The sequence below is a fragment of the Gymnodraco acuticeps genome, unplaced genomic scaffold, assembly GCF_902827175.1.
Source record: "Gymnodraco acuticeps unplaced genomic scaffold, fGymAcu1.1, whole genome shotgun sequence".
NCBI lineage: Eukaryota > Metazoa > Chordata > Actinopteri > Perciformes > Bathydraconidae > Gymnodraco > Gymnodraco acuticeps.
This window is the reverse complement of record NW_022990646.1, coordinates 903,353-926,043: the sequence shown is the minus strand read 5'-3', so window position 1 is coordinate 926,043 and position 22,691 is coordinate 903,353. Positions and strand designations below refer to the sequence as shown.

The 22,691-nt window shown below is 43.0% G+C and overlaps 1 protein-coding gene across 9 annotated transcripts in view; it reads right to left on the bottom strand.

Moving 5' to 3' along the window:
- The window catches only part of ank1b (ankyrin 1, erythrocytic b), a 93,640-nt gene extending 71,560 nt beyond the window's left edge, over nt 1-22,080 (bottom strand). For all 9 annotated transcript variants that reach the window (XM_034229267.1, XM_034229270.1, XM_034229275.1 and 6 more), the window contains exon 1: nt 21,955-22,080. In XM_034229267.1, the coding sequence (XP_034085158.1) occupies nt 21,955-22,080 (126 nt within the window). The remainder of the gene's footprint in view (nt 1-21,954) is intronic.
- Nucleotides 22,081-22,691: the final 611 nt, after the last annotated feature.

The following is a 22,691-nucleotide window of genomic DNA, read 5'->3' as shown; positions in this document are numbered from 1 at the left end:
GATCAATTGTCCACGGTCAATATAATCATTGCATTAGGGAAGAGCTTTAAGAGGGGATGGAGGGATGGATGGGGGCAAGAAGGTGGAATGAGTAGACCGGGAAAAGGGCTTTCCGCTGAGAAAATCTCCAAGTTAATGAGGCTGAATATGCGCAGCAGGCAGTAAATTAACATTTGGTTTGGTGTGGTGCATGTGCAACACATTATTACCAGTCAATAACTGCACTCTGCCACACACAGACACACACACACACTGGTAATAGGAAACCGACTGTTTTATGGTGGTCATGCACTAATGCGGCTACATATTTTCCTACTTTTGAAATGTGACAAACCGATTGACTTCTTCTCTATGATGCGTGAAATTCATTTCAGACATTTAAAAGCTAGAATAATGGTCAAATGATAATTATTTCATTACATCATCCAGACTGACACATTAGTATGTGTCACTGACATGCCTTTAAGTCATTTTTGAATCCTGGGTATAAGCAGATAATTGACTACGGACTCTCCGTTGACAGGGCTGGTTTTAGCTCTCTTCTCATGTAACTACTTGGATGCATATATGTAGTTGTTCTTAGCTTGGCTTGTTTTCCTGTATAATTTTAAAGAAATAAATCATATTTTGACCTTGAATAGTCATTATTGAACTTGGGGATGGTGAAACAATTTTGCACAGGGTTTGGTCCCCTTCTATTATATCCAGCTTCTATTCTTGTTCATCAGCAGATTGCCCAGTACTGACTGTGCGAGCTGAGCAAACTAGAAGCTGACAGGACAGGCTCTGTCAATAGCTCTAAACAGGATTTTCACACACACACTTCATTGTTACAGCTTCCACTCATGGCATGGCATACTGTGGGGGCCTTACGAACATTCAGTATGATTCATTACATTAATATGAAAATAATGTCTACTAATTTTTGTTTTCCATGCTAGCAATGCAGAGATGGTTAGGGTGACTTTACATCAACCACTGCATACAAAGTACACACCGAGGCTTGGGTTCGCATCCTGGGTCCATTTGGTTACAAAATCAGCTTAACCAAGTACTTTGAAAATATACTAATATTAGTCAAATGTAAGAAAGGTCTATTAGACAGGGTTGGATTGAAGGAAATGTCAAAAGGTACAAGTTCTGCCATGTTTTCTTCATCACTTTTCTCCTGTCAACTTAGACCTGAAGCATCTCTGACCTTACATATTCTAAATTCTTGTATATAGTTTCATTTATAAATGTGATTATTTACTTCAACACATAAACATATACATTTCAAAAACAACGTACCAAGAAGCATTTTTAGTTCAAATAAAATAAATAACAGTGCTCTTTCTCTGCCTCTACCATTACAAATCAGGAGGAATAGATGTGGTAAACACGAGGCATGAACACAACATGGCATTTAATGAGACAAGATAAAGGAGGGAGACAAAAAGATAGAAGAGCGAGCTGGAGGAGAAGGTAAATCACAGGAGAGAAAGATGGCGGGAGGTAGAAAAAAAGACACTGTGAAGAGCAGGGATAGGCACGGAAAGATAGCTGACGGAGTGTGACGAAGGTAACTTTGTCACTGTGAACTGACGGCTTCGGGCCTGGTAACTCAGCACTTTATTAGCGTGATTGCACAGTACCGTTTGGTATGGCATATTTGCACATTTTAAATACTAATTATTGAGATAGTATTTATTAAAGGATTGTGTGCACCTGGTGCCCTGTGTTGTCTCCTCCCCCCTCACCTGTGTCTAGTTGCTGATTAGTGTGTGTGGGTATTTAGGCTCTGTTTCCCTGTCTGTTAGGGGCAGGGAGTGTGTGTGTGTGTGTGTGAGATCCTGGTGGCTGCAGGCTGGGCTCACGTGAACAGCAGTAGCAGGATTGAGGCTGTGTGTAATGTGTTCATATTTTAATAAATGCCCACGTCGGGTTATATTTTTGGACGTTCTGCCTCTGCCTCCTTGCTTGGTCTGGGCCGCTCAACGGTCAGCTTCACACGGAGAAAAGGGTTCAGGGCATGGCGGAGGAACAAACAGTCGCTTCCTTTTTTCATCTTTCTATTTAGAGTTTAAAATTGAATTAGCGATGAAGTATTTATACAAGTGCAGTGTGCAACTCAATAGATCTGTACAGCAGCGGAGGATAGTTCAGCACTGATGAGTCTTCTTCTTTTTTTTCTACATACATGTCATGGGCATGATGATACATTCACAACCAGAAACACACAACAACAGATCCAACCCACGGGGGAGGAAAGTGATCGAACAACAGTGAGAGAGAGAAGGATTAGCAGAGGGATGACGAGGAGAAACACTCAGTTTGGGTTTGCTTCTCGCTGTCTCCCCTTGCTGTGTTCCCCGTCTGGCTGCCATCAATGAGTGCTGATGTAAGCTCACTCGGATCAGGAGGTGTCAAATGATATCTGTGAATGAATGGCAGTTGGTTTTGGCAGGGACACTTAGAACCCTCTGATTTTAATTATTATTTTCAGATGTTTTTTTTTATGTCCCTCATGTGAGCAACCCATTTGGGCACTTTCTTCATGGCCGCGCCCCTTTTGGGGGGGAAATATCTGCAGTGATTTGACTGACGGTAAATACAAATCCTTAGGTATTCGTTAATCTAATCAAAACATCAAAAATAGAAGAGATTTATTTTTATTTTGTATCAATGAGCCCAAATATGATGGTCAGTCAGGCAAACGATGACACCGTGTAATTGGAGATTGTTGATCGGCGTTGATATATTGTGCAATAGGGGATCGATTTCATTTCAACGGTGGCCAAGTGGCCAACACTACAACTGGGATTGCCTTGTGCTTTATGTTTTAATGCAGCTTCTACATGTATTACCTCAACTTTGAACATATTAGCTGATTAGGCAAGGCAAGTTTATTTATATAGCACTTTTCAACACAAGGCAATTCAAAGTGCTTTACAAAAAATGAAAGACATTAAGAAAATGGCATTTAAAATCAGTCATTAAAAAGAAAAACTAATAAAATAAACATTAAAAGAAAAAATACATGGATAAAAGTTACAGTGCAGTCTAAGATATGAATAGTTCAATTAAACATTAAAAGAAAAAATACATGGATAAAAGTTAGAGTGCAGTCTAAGATATGAATAGTTCAATTAAAAGCAGCGACAAAAAGAAAAGTCCTCAGCCTGGATTTAAAAGTAGTCAGAGTTGCAGCGGACCTGCAGGTTTCTGGGAGTTTGTTCCAGATATTTGGAGCATAATAACTGAACGCTGCTTCTCCATGTTTAGTTCTGACTCTGGGGACAGAAAGCTGACCAGTCCCTGAAGACCTGAGAGATTCATAATTTAGCAGGAGGTCAGAAATGTATTTTGGGCCTAAACCATTCAAAGCTTTATAAACCAGCAGCAGTATTTTGAAATATATTCTTTGACACACAGGAAGCCAGTGTAAAGACTTCAGAACAGGAGTGATGTGATCCACTTTCTTAGTGTTAGTGAGGACTCGAGCAGCGGCGTTCTGAATCAGCTGCAGCTTCCTAATAGATTTTTTAGTGAGACCTGTGAAGACACCATTGCAGTAGTCGAGTCTACTGAAGATAAAAGCATGGACAAGTTTTTCCAAATCCTGCTGTGACATTAGTCTTTTAATCCTAGATATATTCTTTAGGTGATAGTAGGCTGATTTAGTAACTGTTTTAATGTGACTGTTGAAACTCAGGTCAGAGTCCATGACTACACCTAGATTTCTGGCTTTATCTGTTGTTTTGAACATTGCAGACTGAAGCTCAGCGCTAACTTTTATACTTTCTGACTTGGCTCCAAAAACCATTACCTCAGTTTTATCTTTGTTTAATTGGAGAAAGTTCTGACACATCCAGTCATTGATTTGTTCAATGCACTTACTCAGTGTTTGAATTGGAGCATAGTCTCCTGGTGAAATTGTTACATAAATGTGTGTGTCATCTGCATAGCTATGGTAACTTATTTTGTTGTTTTTCATTATCTGAGCCAGTGGTAGCATGTAGATGTTAAAGAGAAGAGGCCCCAAGATGGAGCCTTGAGGAACCCCACATGTCATATTTGTCAACTCAGATGTGTATTTACCTATAGAAACAAAGTTGTTTCTGTCCTTTAAGTAGGATTCAAACCAATTTAGAACTGTTTCCGAAAGTCCCACCCAGTTTTCCAGTCGGTCTAGTAATATGCTGTGGTCAACAGTGTCAAACGCAGCACTGAGATCTAATAATACTAACACTGAAGTTCTGCCACTGTCTGTGTTTAAGTGGACGTCATTGAAGACCTTTACAAGAGCAGTCTCAGTGCTGTGGTTTGGACGAAAGCCTGACTGGAACACATCGAAACAGTTATTTAAATGCAAGAAATTACTCAACTGTTGAAAAACAACTTTTTCAATGATTTTACCTAGAAATGGGAGGTTTGATATGGGCCTGTAATTGTTCATTACTGAAGCATCTAGATTATTCTTTTTTAAGAGCGGTTTAATGACTGCAGTTTTCAGGGCCTGTGGAAAAATAACTGAGTGAAGAGATTTGTTTACTATATGAAGTAGATCTGAGGCCATGCAAGGCAAAACATCTTTGAAAAATCCTGTTGGAATAATATCAAGGCAGCAGGAGGAGGATTTCAGAAGTTGTATAATGTCCTCTAGGTTTTTATCATTAATCTGATGGAATTGTGTCATGGTGTTTGAATTGATGTTAAGTGGACACAGAGACAACACATTTGCTGTTCCTGATGCAGAGGCACTGACTGCTTGTCTGATTTTCTGAATTTTGTCAGTGAAAAAGGAGGCAAAATCATTGCACGCCCTGGTGGATAAAAATTCAGAGGCGACTGACACTGGGGGGTTAGTTAGTCTGTCGACGGTAGCAAACAAGGCACGTGCGTTGTTTTTGTTTTTGGTAATGATGTCAGAGAAGAACGATTGTCGTGCGTTTTTCAATTCCAAATTATAAAGGCCAAGTCTCTCTTTATAGATTTCAAAGTGAACCTGGAGTTTTGTTTTTCGCCACCTGCGTTCAGCTTTTCGACATTCTCTTTTTTCTGTTTTCACGGTCATGGCCTTTCTCCATGGAGATATTTTCTTGCCAGACACTTCATTTACCTTAGTTGGAGTAATGGCATCTATAACATTTTTAATTTTTGAATTAAAATGATCTACTAGCTCATTTACTGAGATGTTAGCAGGAGCAAGTGTGGAAGAGAAATTCTGAGTAAACATTTCCCTAGTGTTTTCAGTTAAATATCGCTTTGTGGTTACCTCTTTTTGAACATTTTTGTGAACAGAAATAGAGCTCTCAAAGAAAACACAGGAATGGTCAGAGAGTGCAACATCAGTCACCACAACCTTAGAGATATTCAGACCCTTTGAGATAATTAAGTCCAGAGTGTGCCCCTTATTGTGCGTGGGCTCCGTCACATGCTGAGTCAGTCCATAGTTATCAAGAACACAAAACAGTTCTTTAGCCCCTCTGTCCTGGGGGTTGTCAACATGGATGTTAAAATCACCAACAATGACTAGACGGTCAAAGTCAATACACACAATAGACAGCAGTTCAGTAAAGTCATCAAAAAAGCTTGCAAAGTATTTAGGTGGTCTATAGATATTTAGGAACAGAGCTCGAGAGGGGCATTTCAGCTGAAGGGCCACATATTCAAAAGAATCAAAGTTTCCATACAATGTCTTCCTGCATTGAAGGGAATCATTGAACAGAATAGCAACTCCAGCCCCTTTCTTATGCATTATTTCCTGACTCATAAAACTAAAGTTGGGAGGGGTTGATTCGATAAGAACAGCTGCACTGTTATTTTGTTCAATCCAAGTTTCTGTTAAAAACATAAAATCGAGATTGTGCTCAGTGATAAAATCATTGATTAAACATGTTTTTCCTGCCAAAGACCTGACATTTAATAACGCTAGTTTAAGTTTGTTAAACACACTATCAGTCATGTTTTTTGTAACAAGCTGTGGCTGACAAGGAATCACTGCTAAATTAGATAAACTCACACAAACGTTTGAGCGCTTCCTGTTTCTAAGATGATTCACCGCTCTTAATCTATTACCTATCAACACAGATATCGGCAAAGCTACTGGCAGGCAGGGCCCCGACATGTCCTGGAAAGAGTTGAGAGTGCCATACGCCCTTGAGCCTGGACCCAGCACATATCAGTAAGAGTTTGTTGTGTTTTGTACACACACATCCTTATCAGGCTTGGGAGACTGCAGATGCTTTCTTGAAGGGAGGGGAGGTGGTTGACGTAGGCACGGTGATGGAGACGGGCGAGATGGTGCGGGGGTAGAGGACATGCTACCAGGGGGAGAGGTGGTTGACGTAGGCGCGGTGATGAAGACGGGGGAGATGGTGCAGTGATTTTGGTGGCCGTCGTTGAGGAGCGGGGGTAAAGGACATGCTGCCAATCCTGCGTATCGCCTTAGTTTGGTCTTTGAACTCCAGGAAGGAATCGGTGCCAACCCTCTGTATCTCCTTTGTGTGTTCAGCGATCTCCAGGAGGGTGGGCGAGGGTGAAAGGGTGAACGGAGTATCCTCAAAGGCATTGACAGGGGGTGACGGGCAGTGGAGACTCCTCCATGTGTCTCATAGGTCTCCCATAATCAGAACATTCCTCAGGCGGGTGCAGTGATAATTCTTCAGGGTTTTCTGCGCGATGTGTTGTGTCTTTCTCCTGTTTTGATTCCTCTTGCCGCTTGTCCTTGGCAGAGGGAACAGATTGATGACGCAGGCAGTTGAATATGTTAGAGATAAACAATTTCACTCCTGACTTGTTCAGGCAAACTCCATTTGCAACTAGCTTAAGCTAAATAGCATGCAGTAGCCTACCAGGCTTTAGCTGTTGCTAGGCCACGCTACTGTAAGACTGACGTCGTAGTAAAAATGTTGAAATATGGCTGAAACCCTCCGTCTATTTACGAAGAATAACTGTCCCAGTGATAAGTTAATGTCCAGGAGCCGCAGCTCGAAGTTTTCAGAGAATAAGAATAGGAAAATCAGCATAAAAAGTAAGCAGAGGCAGGAGCAAGCAGAAAAGCGTCTGCACTGTAAGAAAGATTACTTTGACGATTGACGTTAACCTCATTATTATCATAATGAAGCTGTGATGAAGTGTTTCCCACAGATATACAGTATTGCCCTTTGTTAACACTGTAAGTCCTCTCTGTGGATGGACCAAAGGCACATATCCTCCTTTTAGTGTTCTATTTTTCTAAGTGAGAGTAAAGAAAAATGTAATTCTGGATCATGTTTGTGGTTTAACTTGAAACACACTGCACAGCAGCTTTTAGACATGACATTAGTAAGTATGCTTTATGTGAATGATTTGCTAAGGTGATGTACACACAGATGACTCAAACTGGACTAGAGGATATGACTGTATGAACTATATACTATATTTCACAACTTGAAAACCATTACTGTTATAAGAAAGTATTCCTCTTTAACCCATCACTTTGATTTCAACAGGATGTGTGTGTGTGTGTGTCCATCAGCATAGATTGGTTGCTGAGTGATGGGTCTACATTACATTACATTACATTGCATTTAGCTGACGCTTTTGTCCAAAGCGACTTACAATAAGTACATTCGACCAGGAAGACACAACCTTGAAGAAAACTGAATCATATAAGTACATCAGGTTTCATAGAGCCAAACATTTCAAGTGCTACTCAACTGGCTTTAGGTAAGCCAGTCCTTTATTAGTATAAAAGTGCTTCGTTAATAGTTCTAACGCTCGAAGTGGAGTCGAAAGAGATGAGTTTTCAGTTTGCGCCGGAAGATGTGCAAGCTATCTGCCGTCCTGATGTCAATGGGGAGCTCATTCCACCATCTTGGAGCCAGGACAGCAAACCCACGTGTTTTTGCCGATGGGAACTTGGGTCCCCCTCGCAGCGAGGGCGCAGCGAGTCGTTTGGCTGATGCAGAGCGTAGTGCACGCGCTGGGGTGTACGGTTTAACCATGTCCTGGATGTAGGAAGGGCCAGATCCATTCGCAGCATGGTAAGCAAGTACCAGTGTCTTGAAGTGGATTCTAGCAGTTACCGGAAGCCAGTGAAGGGAGCGGAGGAGCGGAGTGGTGTGGGAAAATTTAGGAAGGTTGAAGACCAGACGAGCCGCTGCATTCTGGATGAGCTGCAGAGGTCGGATGGCACATGCAGGTAGACCAGCCAGGAGGGAGTTGCAGTAGTCTAGGCGTGAGATGACGAGAGCCTGGACCAGAACCTGAGTCGCTTTCTGTGTCAGCTGGGGACGTATCTTCCTGATGTTGTAAAGCGTGTATCTGCAGCAACGGGTTGTAGCAGCGATGTTTGCAGTGAAGGACAGGTTGTTATCTAGGGTCACACCCAGATTCCTTGCAGTCTGAGTCGGGGAAACAACTGAGGTGCCGATGTTGATTGTTAGGTCAAGAGTGGGACAATCTTTTCCCGGAAGGAAAAGCAGTTCAGTCTTGTCAAGGTTGAGCTTGAGGTGGTGAGCAGACATCCACTGAGAGATGTCAGCTAGACAAGCAGAGATGCGTGCAACGACCTGGGTCTCTGAGCGGGGAAAGGACAGAATTAATTGGGTGTCATCAGCGTAGCAGTGGTAAGAAAAACCATGCGGGCTAATGACTGATCCGAGCGAGTTTGTGTACAGGGAGAAGAGTAGGGGACCAAGAACAGAGCCCTGAGGGACCCCTGTAGTTAATTGACAAGGGTTGGACTCTGACCCTCTCCAAGTCACCCTGTAGGTACGGTCTTTCAGGTATGAGGTGAGGAGGGAAAGAGCAGAGCCTGAAACTCCATGTTTTTGGAGAGTGCGAAGGAGGATCTGATGATTCACCGTGTCGAATGCAGCAGACAGGTCCAACAGGATGATGACAGAGGAGAGGGATGCAGTTTTGGCAGTGTGCAGTTCCTCCGTGACAGCAATGAGAGCAGTTTCTGTGGAGTGATCTGCCTTGAAACCAGACTGGTGCGGATCCAGAAGGTTGTTCTGATTGAGATAACAGGAGAGTTGTTTAAAGACAGCGCGTTCAAGTGATTTAGACAGGAACGGGAGGAGAGAGACAGGCCTGTAGTTTATAACATCAGACGGGTTGAGAGTGGGTTTCTTTAGGAGAGGGTTTACTCTTGCCTCCTTGAGACTGTTTGGAAAGTGACCAGAAGTTAGAGAAGTGTTGATGAAATGGGTGAGAAACGGTAGAATATCAGGAGCGATAGTCTGAAGGAGGTTTGAAGGGATAGGGTCCAGAGGACAGGTGGTAGGGCGGGCAGAAGTAATGAGGGTAAGAACCTCACTTGGAGAGAGAGGGGAAAAGGAGGTTAGTGTGTGGGTGGAAGGAAGGTCTGGTGACCCAGCGGTGAGTATAGGTGAGTCAGAAAAAGAAGAGCGAATATCATCAACCTAAGGTCTAAAGAGGGAGAAGCCATTACATCTGACACCACACAGCAATCCCAGTGACACATGACACCTTCTTCATCGTGCAGATTAACACACACATACATAACCACACATAGTCAAAACCAATTAAATTACCGACACACACGCATGGCTCAAAGGGTGAAATAAAGGTGACAGTGCTTCGTCAAAGAACACTTATAGTTCCAGTGCAGCAATTAACATTTTTCAATTGTATCTCACTTTTCAATTCCGGAACGTCATTTTAAAGGTCCCATGTCATGCTTTTCCGGTTATTACCCATCCCCTTGTGTGTTATGTAGCTTTTTCTGCATGTAATTGGTCTGCAGAGTCACAAACCCTCAAAGTACACCCTGTAGCGAGTACAACTCTAACACAGAAAATACCTGTCTATGCTGCCCAAGGTTGGAGATTTTTCTTTTTCCATTTTTTTCTTCCTGAGTATAGTGACGTGCCCATACCTAGGTCCAAATGGACCAATCCGTGGAGCTCCTCACACACACTGACTCAGCCTTACAGTATCTTGTCTCAGCCGCGCTACTCCGCGGAGTTTTGCCGGCACACACCTTATCTTTTCTCAGCCTCGGCTCCGTGGATCTCCCCTCATAGTTCGCCACACACTCACGTGTGTGTGCTCAGGCTGAGTTCCTCGGTGTCTCGGTGTCTCGCAGACCCCACGCAGCAACCAGGAAACCACACCAGTAATCCAGCTCACACTGTCCGCGAGCCCCGCAACGTCCCGCCAACACGGCACCCAGACCCCACGCAGCATTCTCATATGTTTGTCATTACTGGTGTCCTTTTCTGGTTGCTAACAAACGCCATTGTAACACATAAACACACATCAGAGCACAGTGGGCTCATAGGGAGGGGGGGGGGGGCAGGAGCTCCAACAAGCCGTTTAGGACAGAGAGTGAATACACATACTATACAGAGATGCTGTATGAGAAACCAATGTGATTTTGGAACATTGAACAATGTAAATCTATTCTAGTATACCTCAACAATGGAATTATGATCAGTAGAAATGGCCATGACATGGGACCTTTAACTGCTACACGGGTGACGTCACATGAACGGGAATGTAATGATCTCTCCTAAAGACAATGGATCAATCAATCAATCAATGTTTATTTATATAGCCCAATATCATAAATGTTACATTTGTCTCAGTGGACTTCACAGTTTGTACAGAATATCAGTATGACAATATGGATGACCTTTTAGGAACCCCCCGACGGATCTCTGACTTGCACCCTTGCTTTGTACTGATTGCCTTTGTAGGAAGGCTAACACAAAGTCATATTAAGCCTCCTACAAATAAACGTGGTTGTAATAAGAAGCCTTCAAGGAAAAACATGTTGTCATAAGGGATAAAAAACCCATAACCATGGGTTAAAATAAGGCTAAAGCTTGGGGTATAATAATATGCATGATTAGATTTGAAGAAAGTTGACAAAATCCACACTAATCTGACACGGTCTCAACTCAAGCAAAACAATATAAGCCTCAAGGAGGTATTATTTATTGCAGGACAACTATATTATATTGCTATGTTTTTGAATGGTTGTGTCCATTACATTAGACATTGTTTTTATAATGTAATATACCCATTAGTGAGCCAACCTAGTGCAAAATGTTTAGGGCAGCAGAGCAGTGTGATGGAGTCAGGGTGTGCCTGAGAGCGGCTGCTTCAATGCATTAGTTTGTTCCTGCGGGCACATGATCCATGCAGAACTTGAGGAGCACTGATTCCATTACATAATGCCCCGCAAACTCTATGTGTGTGTGTGAATGTGTGTGTGCTCTTTGTGGGCATATCGGTGTGCCAGTCTGTATCACTTTCACTCTTCCTCTAATGATTATTGGGAATTAACAGCGCTCATATACTGATTTCTCTAATGACCAGTGATGTGTCGACTGCATCATTAGTGCTAGTGCTATATACTCTATATAGGTCAATTATTGGGCTGTAACTCTCTATGTATTTGTGCCAAACCATATTAGTACAGGGGTCATGGTCTGATGCAAACTGCCAAGTGTTCACAAGCATGAGTTTCAGCCGGAAAAATGTACGCCGTTAGCTACATGTGCTAAGATAAGACAAGTTGATTACAACATTTCCAATGTCCGAAATGCTACCGTTTTTTGTCCTTAGCAGAATACAATTGCTGTCTGATTAATTTTTTCTTCTAGATATAGTCTCATCAGAGGCACTGAGATTGGAAATGAAACTCAACATCCACATTGATCTGCGACCAACTGCTGTCCAGTTGAGAGTAAGCCAAAGCACTCCAACATTCCTTTTTAGCAGGGGATCTGTGCAGCAAGTTGGATCTGTCATCGCAAACCAGGGCATGCCCTCGTCCATCTCCTCATCCCTTCATCATCCTGCCACTAGCTGTGTCACACCTTAATCACCATGGTTGCATCAGTCACTTCAGATCGCCTGCTGACTGACCCCAGGGTCTCAATAAACTTTACCAAAAGATTTACAGCTTTTACCCGTACCTCTGTGTGCCAGGGCTTTACACTGGGCAGCCTTGCTAACAATAGTGATGGATGATCTGACTAACAGCTAGAGGCTGGCAGATGAGCTGTGACACTAAGGGTCTCACAACTGCACATTCATCTAGTCGGCCATCGGCAGAATGACTCTGACCATGTCAACTGTAGCTGGTGTTGCAAAACAATGTATGTAGATTCAATGCAAAAGTGGAAAATGTGTAATGACACCAACCTAACACAACAATATGATTTAGCCAACCTATGGGTTGAGATCAAAATCAGGCAAGTCCCACACTGTAAACATGATTCCAAGGTAGGAATGGGACTCGAGTCATTGTGACTTTGAGTTCTATTCACGGAGAATAAACGACTTGGGCCTCAACTTCTAAGTCTAAGGCTTGTGACTTGAGATATGATTTTCAGGATTACTTCTCTGTGTTCATTTTATGTTCAGTTTAAGTTTGAAAAATGGTTCAACATGGTCAAAGCGGGCATAAAAAACGCCTTTGTAACATTACCCAGTATGAAAGTGTACAATGGAAATGGCATTGTCCTAATTGGATGAATACCCTGTTAGTCATTTGAAGACAAATGTCTGAGGGGCTGATGTTGGCTATACATTAAGTTTTCAAGTTCTGAACAAAATCACTTTTTTGATGTTGAGCAAAGGTGTCCGCTAAGGAATTCTTATCTAAAATCACTTTGATCTCCAGATGAAATATGTGACTGACTCGAGTCCTAGATAAGCCCTCAAGAGAGGTCTGATAAGTATCAACCATGGTGCTTCTATTCTGGAATCTTCCCATGTTGTTCGAGCAGGTACGTATCCGGGGCAACATCAGATACAGTATCAGAGAGGTGCTGAGCCCACAGTAGTGATGTGTCGATAGGTGGGTTGCTCCAGTCTCAGATGCAATGTAATCCAAGGCTGGCAGGTAAATATAGCCTGTGGCGGCTTCGGGCTGGGCTGAGTGCTGTTTCGCTCGGCTCGACCTTGGCTCATCCAGCCCTCCCGTTCCTCAAAGTGGATACAAATGCACGAGGACACTATTACACTACCTTGTGCTGTAGTCCACCAAAAAACATGCCTCTCTAAAAACAGTTTCAAGTATTGTTTCCATGTAAGAGCTTTCACCTCTCACATTTCGCAATCTATCCTTTTTTAATAAATATGACTAAAATAAACCTTGAATGAGCCGATCCCTTGAATAGAAGATCCCGTTTTAAAGCTCAGCGTCAAAAAATGCTTTCAACGCTTCGCCCATTCATTTGAATGGGGTGACGTAGGATATTTTCAAACTTCGCCGAACTGCATTGTGGGTAGCATGGCAAGGCGTTGCAAGCATCGCGAGCGTCTATCGGCGTCAAAAGTTGAACAATGTTCAACTTTTGAGGCTCGATGCTTGCTCGAAGCTGGCGTCAGCCAATCATATCCCGTTTTTGCAATTCCCGCCAGTACAAGCGCTAGCCAATCAAACCGCGTGCAAACTGGGAGAGCCAGACCGCAGTTCATTTCCTCATATTCCAAACGAGAAATTACGGTAGCAAATCACCCGGTTCTTTCCGACCAGAACTATTTACCGGGATACAAACCGGAGGAACCAGGCATGGAGGGAGGTGGCAGAGACAGTGGGTGAAACTGGTAGGTTTTCGCCTGTTTGGGGATTTTATATCCAGTTGACTTCGTTTTAACATTGCTATTGCTTTGTATGTCGGGGGCGGGAGATTCATGTGATTGGTTGTTGGTCGCGTTGCTCGCAAAAAATCGCCAAGCTTCAGACACGCCCAGCTTCAAGATTTTTGTATGCCTGTAGTGTAGACAGGCCGTAAGTTAGGCTGGATGCTGCTAGCACTGAATGCTACTGGCGCTATCACCCTTGATAACAGTGATATGTATTGTTTGTTTTCATATTGCATTAATGATATTAGATTTTTCATCACTGAGTGGATACATTGATCCAGATCAATGGATCATTACAAGACTTTAACATAGGCTAATATGTAAGCCTAATGTCTAAGTATGTTTCTGTGAACTTTCTCCCTCCTAGTGGTACACAATGTATGACTATAGTTTATAACAAGAATACCGAAAAGTGAGCACAATATAAAAAAAGAATGAATACCGGTATATTCATACAATCCAATGCACAACTATCTGCACAAATACAGAGGCTCACCCAATGCAAATACAATGACATATCAGATACATAAGTCCTTTGGATTCTGGGTCCTTATGAGCCCCACTCTCATGGGAACAAATAAACAAACTCCACTACCTCCCTCTTCCCCCTCAAATACAGAGTGAATCAAAGTATTATTTTCATAAACCCGTCTTTCGGAGAATCTGGGACAGCGTATAATACTGTATTTAAAAATGGAAGGCTAGCTAACCATTTGAAATGGTAAGATATACTTACTTTCAAGAGAAAAGGTCTCAAACACAGAAGCTGAGTAGAAAGTGAAACACGTCTTTAATCACTTCTGCTCTGTAAAGCCAACAAAGCTGTTAGATAGAAAATACATTCCTCATGGCTTGTTGCATTTTTAAATGATCTGACCTGAAGCTAATCAATTTAAATTAAAACGTTTTGAGTGGTCATAGGAGTACTGCATGTCAAAGTTGTGTGTTTCAGTGTACAGTATAACTGGACTGTTTTTGAATCATTGGGTTCGACTGCAAAAACTAAAATACCTCAAGGATATAACGATTTTAACCAAATGCGGATGAACCACAATTTCCAAAGATAAGCATTACTCAAAAGTATTTCTGTTGCTATTGTTCCATGAGTTGTTATGTGCAAGGAAGAGAGATAGAACAGGGTTTTGGCTAACTAGTGTGGGGTATCCATAAGGTTACATAAAAGTGGATGAGATACCCTGCCTGAAGCCCTGCTATTTCACTCACAGTATGTGCACATGTGAAGCACACACAATGCATTAGCCAATCTTTGAATCCATTGTAATAAGTGCAGTGATGGAGGAAACAGAATCATGTGCTGGCCCAAGGAAGCTGAGGTTCTAGAATAATGCCCCTTTCACACCAACGCGGTTCCAGGGCCGGTTCGGTGCTGGAGCTTGAAAAGCATCGTTTTTTCCTGTTCACACCGCAGCGGAGCCGCCTCTAAGCTCCGCAATCCGGTTCGTTTCAAGCACCAAAAATGTGTCGGTCTAGAAAGCAAGCACCGCATACGTCACGCTTACGTCGGAAGCGGGGGCATCAGTTTTAATGTTATACCATAGTAATTAATTCTGCAAAGCTGGGTATTTTGAGCTTGGCGCATGCAGAGGCTAACAACAGCTAGCTTTAACGCCATCGACCAAAACGAGTAGCGCTTCAATACAATCGGTCATTGTTGTTGTTGTTGTTGTCGATGTCGATGTGAGGGGTTTCCGCGCGGTTTGGCTTTATGAAGCAGGCACGCAAACGGTTACGTCATGACGCAAACGATGACGCAGCACCAGTCGGGCTCTGAGCGGTGTGAACAGAGCAGGAGCTGAACCGAAGAAGAGGTTCCGAACCAGAAAAGCTCTAGCACGGAGCTAGAACGGGAAAAGCCTTGGAGTGAAAGGGGCATAAAAGGTTTCATGTCCTAGATTACTCCATCTCATTGTTATAACCCCCAAAAGAAACCTTGAAGATGACCAAAGAAGTGTGTTCTTCTTTCATTCCCATTATTACATTCTTATTATGTGTTATTGCCGTCCGGTTTAATCTCAGCCATACTATTATTTGCCCTATTTCCCTATGGAAATGTGATACACTAATGAGGTTGCATTCATAGTAGAAATGTCAAAGATTTAGGTAGCATCGTTTGGTTTTTTGCCTGAACCAACCATCTAATGTTACCAACTGCAGTTCATATCATGTGTCGCTGATTATTGTTAATTCCGTGAGTAACTTGATAATCGGTAAACATTTAATTTGCTTGTGGTCTGGTTTAAGTGCTCTCTGCCAGCTGGTGTCTGTGTTCGGCCAAAGATCATTTAGGAGGAAAGAAGCATCACTCTGTTTCACTTTAATGAAACCACATGTGGTTTTGAAGTCGTGACGACTCCAAGAGTGTGACACTTCTCCCTAGCTGATAGCATCACATTGAATTCAGAAGCTTCATTCATTAGTAAACCACCTAGATTAATGCTAATCAAATGATTGGTTGTGTGTAAGGGCCAATAGTATTTGAATAGAAAAGTATTACAAAAAAAAGGTGTATGTTAGTAGTGTACAGCTGTTTTTAAATGTGGCATTAACATTTAATCTTAACATTGGTAAATATAAGTTGTATTCTGAATTATCAGCACCAGATGTTTAGGACTCAGATCGAGTTCAAGGCCAATAAAACTTGATCTGTACATCATTAATTCATGACAACATAAATCAATAGCAGTTATTGGACTGTTGTGACTAGTGACTGGAAACCATACACCAGTGATCAATTATGTTTTGTCAGAAAGGGATCTGCTCACAAGTATATGTACTGTTATCTTGCCATTTCCAATAACGTCTGACCACAAGCTTAACCATGCTCAGATTGGATTGCTTCATTTTCCACATATGAGCGAGAAAAGACAGAAAATATTGATGAACTACACAAAGGTTGATGATCTATTTCAAACCATTGACTCTGCAGAGGTCTCAGAGGGCCCCTGCACTTTCTTTGCAGATTCTCTAACTGCATTACTGTCCAGTCCATCCAGAGTTATGATAGGATCTCTGTTGGCACTGTAGTAGATGATCTTTGTGAAAGGGAAGGAGTAGGGAAGAGCGATGCCATGCTGCCGAGTTTGATTTACATCGAATGGAGCTAATTAACATCCCCAGACCTGCCTGAGCCTCTCTGTCTCTTTGACTCACTTCCTGACTGCCTCGGGGTTCATAGCAACAATCAGCTGAAAGAAATAAAAGACAGACGTGGAGAGAGATACAAAAAAAACAAAGAAGGGTTGATGATTGAGGTGGAAATGATGGAGAAAGGCCAGAGAGAAGCAGTGAAGCAGAAATGGGTTTATTTTGTATTTTAAATTCTTCCTTATAGCATCAAATGTGCTGTAAGCTGTGATATCCTGTCGACAACTAAACGATACGACATCGCTCCTCAAAGATTTTCTTCCATTTCTCATTGAGTATAACACTGATACTAATAAAAGAGAGTTCTTTCTGATATATAATTGGAAATCTAATTATAACTTTAGGAGCAAAGTAGGAGCACATGTCTTTTGCCTCTATCATGACCTTTGTTTTTGAGTCATTGTATCAGTGAAGCTAAAGCAGCTCTTTACAAAGAAGCCAGTTGAACCAAATGGCCATTAATGAAATCTTAAACATACTTGATTGATTTTTAAAAGTGAAAATAACTAAGGTAGCGAACCTTAAGTGGATGGCTAGCTAAGTGCGGTGAAATTAGGTAAGCACTAAAACTGGCCTTCAAAACTGTATCTGTATCGACTGAAGAGCACTTAGCAACTTAACTTTTGATTTGGCCAGTAAGAAAGACTAAAACATCCACAAAGCTGTATCATACCATCAGTTGAAGTTACATTATTTTTCTACCCTGTTAGTGTATTCAATAATTTTATTAAAAGCAGGTCTCAGTGGATTTGAAAGAGGATGGGTTTCAGAATGAAAGTAATCAGAATCAAAATGCCTGTTTCCGGCTGCTCTCTTACTTATGGCGCGTTTCCACTACAGCGCGGAGCCCCGTTTAAGAGGGCTGTGACGTCAGCGGCCCGCGTTTGGTTGCGTTTCCACTTGGCCTAGTACCGGCTAGCGGGTCCTAATTCACAGTTTTTCTGGCCCCATAAAATCGGGGTTCTAGGGCCAGGAACAACCAGGCTGTGACGTCACTCTCGACTAGGGATGGGAATTTGAAAGCAAATGTATATTCGAATATTCGACCCCCCCAAAAAACGTTTAACCGGTTAACCGAAATGTACATATCCTATAAAAAAAAAATTGGGTATGAATTGTATCCCTGAGTGGAGTTTACAGCAATATGCCATTTATAGGCTGTGTTCAATGAAATGTCAGCTCTCAATTACATTCTGTTCCTCCTGCAGTATTTCTGTGTGCACATATCGAAGTGGAGTTGGTGGCAACAGATAATAGACAGGTATTTTTATATTTTAAAAAAAATTCAAAATGTTTTTCAGAATTATTTTCTTTTTAATTTTTTTTTTACCCAATTTGTTTTCAATAATTTTTGGAAATAAATACATACATGTTCAATTAAGTGTAGAAACCAAGTCGAATTTGTCAAATGTATGAACTGGTGATCACAGTTTGACAGCTATAGGCATACAGCTTTCATGTGCAGAGGCGATTCACAATCAGCCCAGCTGTAGAGAAGACCCTCTCAGCTGGAACGGAGGTTGCGGGTATAGCAAGGTATAGCATGTAAATATAAGTTTCCTTTGGCATAGTTTGACCTCTACACCGCACTCACTAACCTGGTCGAAATATTTCCACACATTACTCCTTTTTGACGCCATGTCTGTTGTGTAGGACTCTTCTTAGAGTGTAAATAATTACCGGACTATGACTGGTAAAATATGTTGAATACCAGCAAAACTAAATCTCTCCAGTCAAAATGTCTCTGTACTTTGCCGCCACACACGGTTGCCAAGTAGCGCTTATTGTTGTTTAGGCTGGCCACTCATGTGTCGCGAGTGTTGACAGGGGGCGGGGGAGCACGCTCATGAACTGTTAGCGCTGGAACCTCGCAACGGCTGCGGAGCGCATTTGCGCCACATTTGGGCCTAAGATTAGGTTTGAGTCTGCGTGATCTGCGTGTAGGGAGGGGCAGCAGCCATATCATTGGCTAGAACTAGCTAGATCTGATGGATTTGGACATAAACACGAGTGAAGTATAACCGGACGCAAGAGAGAGAGAGATCAGCACCTGCAGCTCTGCCCGCTGTGAGGGACCGGTGAGCGGAGCAAAACACACCTTTAGACGTCAACTAACACATTTAGCTATGGCACTGTCGTATATACATTGAATTATTCAATTCGATAATATGTAATCAACTTTGGCATCACTCCCAAAAAAAAAAAAATGTATTCGAATACATGAATAATGATTCGAATACCTGAATAATTTTGAATATTCGAATATTCGATTAATCGTTCCCATCCCTACTCTCGACTGCTGATTGGTCAGAGAGAATCGTCGTTGCGGGACAACTCGCAATATGAAAGTATTTCAGGAGGCCTCTACACTGATTCTTTCACACACAGTGACGTCACGAGCTACACACAATGCAACGCGCGCCATATATATATATATAAATACGCCATTTTCCTGGAGGTGCTAATATCCTGGAGGTGCTAATATAAACAGCTAGGTAATGTTGCCAGGCAGAGCGTACTAGGTTTTTTTTCTGAATGAACGACCGAAGAAATCGCTGCATGTCTTCGGATGACATCTCTGGACTTGACGGGTGTGCTCTAGGTCGTTACCAGCGTAAACTAGAGCTGTGTGGGTTGTCCGATTGCCCTTACAGACTGCCTGCAGATGTATGGAAAAACGACTCTCGAAAGTGGCCTTCGGTCGATTTTGGCAGCATCTACGTCTATCTTCTTGAAACACCAGGTGAATACCCCACTTGTCACAATAATATTATCATGCCAATGCATATATGTGGTATTTTAGAGTTGACCAGATATTGATTAAGGCAATAGACTATGATATTCTGCTTGCACCTCACGTGAAATGGTGGATACCGGAAGTACGGTGTTGCCCTCGGCCCAAAACCCGTATGTGTGTGTGAAAGAATGTGCGGAAGCGGTTACTCGAGGACTGTCTTGCAGTGTAGGGAAAAACTGAAAAAGATGAAGAGTGAGTATCGCGTAGTGAAGGACAACAACAACACGAGCCGATCGCTCCGCCTACACTGCGTTACTATAGTAGGCTACTACCCCAGTTCCTAAACTGTAATGGAGACGCGCCATAAAGTGTGCCAGTCCAAACGAGCGAGCCAGTCCTAACGAAGTGAGCCAGTCCCAGTGTTTCCCACAGATCTGAAATATACTTCGGCGGGTGGTGCAGCGGGCGGGCGGAGGGGGGGGGGCGGAAAAAAAAAAAAAAAGTTTTAACAACATGTTTATTTATTGACTTTTCATTCCTGTATAATCATTTTGCGCAAAGATGGCACTGTTTGTCAGAGCACTTCATCCTTCTGGGATTTCATGAAGAACAGCTCCAACGCCTGTGTGTATGGGAACGCCTCTGGTGCTGGTCCATTAACTGGCGAGCGAGGCCGTGTAGTGGAAACGCGTCATTAGTGACATTGATGCTAGAATCTGGCATTAGGTAGCCTTTCTAATTGCCCACAATAGATAAATACAAACAACATTTAATAAAAAGGAAACTGCTCATTTCTGTCACTTTGCAAATATATATGCTCAGGCAATATACATTTTCATACCGCCCAACCACAGTTTGGGTTTTGTAGCGTCTATCGCTCATTAATTGATAGTATGTTTTTGGTACACAATACCCTTGTTATAAGGGAATTTCAAAATTAACAACATTCCCACAAATATTGCCTAACTGCCTTAATTGAAATCTTGCATGGTTAACCATATCATGGTGTGCCCCCGCCCATTACCACAATGCAGAGCCTGTCTGGTCATTGTCTCTTTTGTTTCTCATTCTTAATGCTTTAAACACACACATACACACACCTCACGCATCACAGAGTGAATATAAAAATACCTGTCTATTATCTGTTGCCACCAACTCCACGTCGATATGAGCACACAGAAATACTGCAGGAGGAACAGAATGTAATTGAGAGCTGACATTTCATTGAACACAGCCTGTAAATGGCATACTGCTGTAAACTCCACTCAGGGATACAATTCATAAAAGTAATTTTTTAATCCAGTCAACAAGTGCCTTTCGTGATAGACTATGAATCATCATAGTGCCGCCAAGCATGAATTCGGGGCAGCAGAACCCCAATAAAATCCACACCTAAAGGCAGCGCCAGAGCGGGAGAGTGCAGGGGAGAGAAGTAAGATAGAAGGCTGAATGAGAGACCTCTTGCCTACAGGATGTACTCTGCGTGCCTGGTTTGTGACAACACATTTAAATATTAATCCTCTTCCCAACAAATATGTATAGCTCGCAAAACATCATAGAATGAAACACAACATGTAGCACAAACACGCCCCCCAAAATAGATACAAATGTGTTGCATCTATTATGAGGGGTGTACCTCCATCTTCCCCCTCCATTTTACATTTTCCCCAATGAAAGAAATCTGTAAAACGGGGAAAGACACCACATCTAATACAGCTTTGTGTGTTGAGCGTGCAGAGCATGTCAATCGTGACAGGATTATATGCATTCAAACGCATGTAAGCGCAGCATACTGAACTTGCATTGCATTAATATGAATGAGCTGCACCCATGTAAGGCTGAGATTCCCCCCAAAAAGCATCTGAAGGGAAACTGACATCACCTGTTATCTAACCTACAGCCAATATTGGTCCCATCTCTAACGGCACACAATCAGCCTCCTTTTCCTTCCCTATAGCTTCATATCTGACCGACAAGCACAACCTGTACCAGAGCATAAGTGCTTGACTGGTTAGCCTACACACACACACACACACACACACACACACACACACACACACACACACACACACACACACACACACACACACACACACACACACACACACACACACACACACACACACACACACACAACACACACACACACACACACACACACACACACACACACACACACACACACACACACACACACACACACACACACACACACACACACACACACACACACACACACACACACACACCACACACTCACACACACTCACACACACACACACACACACCAGATGAGGCCGCAGGACCTACTGAGTAGTTAAACATGTGTAATTGCATCCTCACTAATGATGCACAAATGATCCCTGGAGAGATAAGAGAAAGGCAGGTAGAGGGGGATATATGGATGTAGGGTACACCGTCATCTCCCCTGTGTCAGATACAGCCAGTCATACCTTGCGCCTGCGGTCCCTGGAGCGGTTCCTCTTTTTGATCTTTTCCTCCTCCTTCTCCCGCTGCTCCTGGGCGGCGGCCTCTGCGAGGTCCTTGGTCTTACGGAGCTGCTTGGCGGCTTGCGCCATGGTGCCGCTGCTACTGCTGCTGCTGCCTCTGCTGCTACTGCTGCTCTAGTCGGCGTCGCTCCAGCCCTCCTCTCGTTTGCACCACCTCCAGTCGTGCCGGTTTCCTCTTCCTGTGTCCCTCTGTCCCCAGAGCCCTGTCACTCACTACCTCCTCTCGGGTGGCCACCACGACATGTGTGCGAATAAGGCAGGCAGTGAAGGCGTCTGCGTCCCGGTAGCGGTGTGTGTGGGGATGACGCTACGGCAGCCACAAGACAGCCTCCAGCAGCCACAAAGAAAGATGCTACAGCTAGTGGTGCTGATGCTGCTGCCTGTGCCGCGGCTGCTACTCATCCATACAGCTTGCACTGCGCTGAATCGCCTCCCCTCCCCCTTCCTTCTCTCCTACCTTCTCTCCTACCTTCTCTCCTCTCTCTCTCCCCCTGCTTGCACAGACCAGTCACGCAGACCGCGGTGGGGATCCTGCTGCAGAGCTCCCTCTTTTTATCTGTCAAATGTCCTCCTCTTCCTGCTGCTCTAGCTCTTTCTCCAGTTTTCTTCTCGGCTCAACGCTTCTCTTTCACAATAGCTGTTGCTGCCTCTTGCATAAGTGGGGTACAAAGGATGAAGGA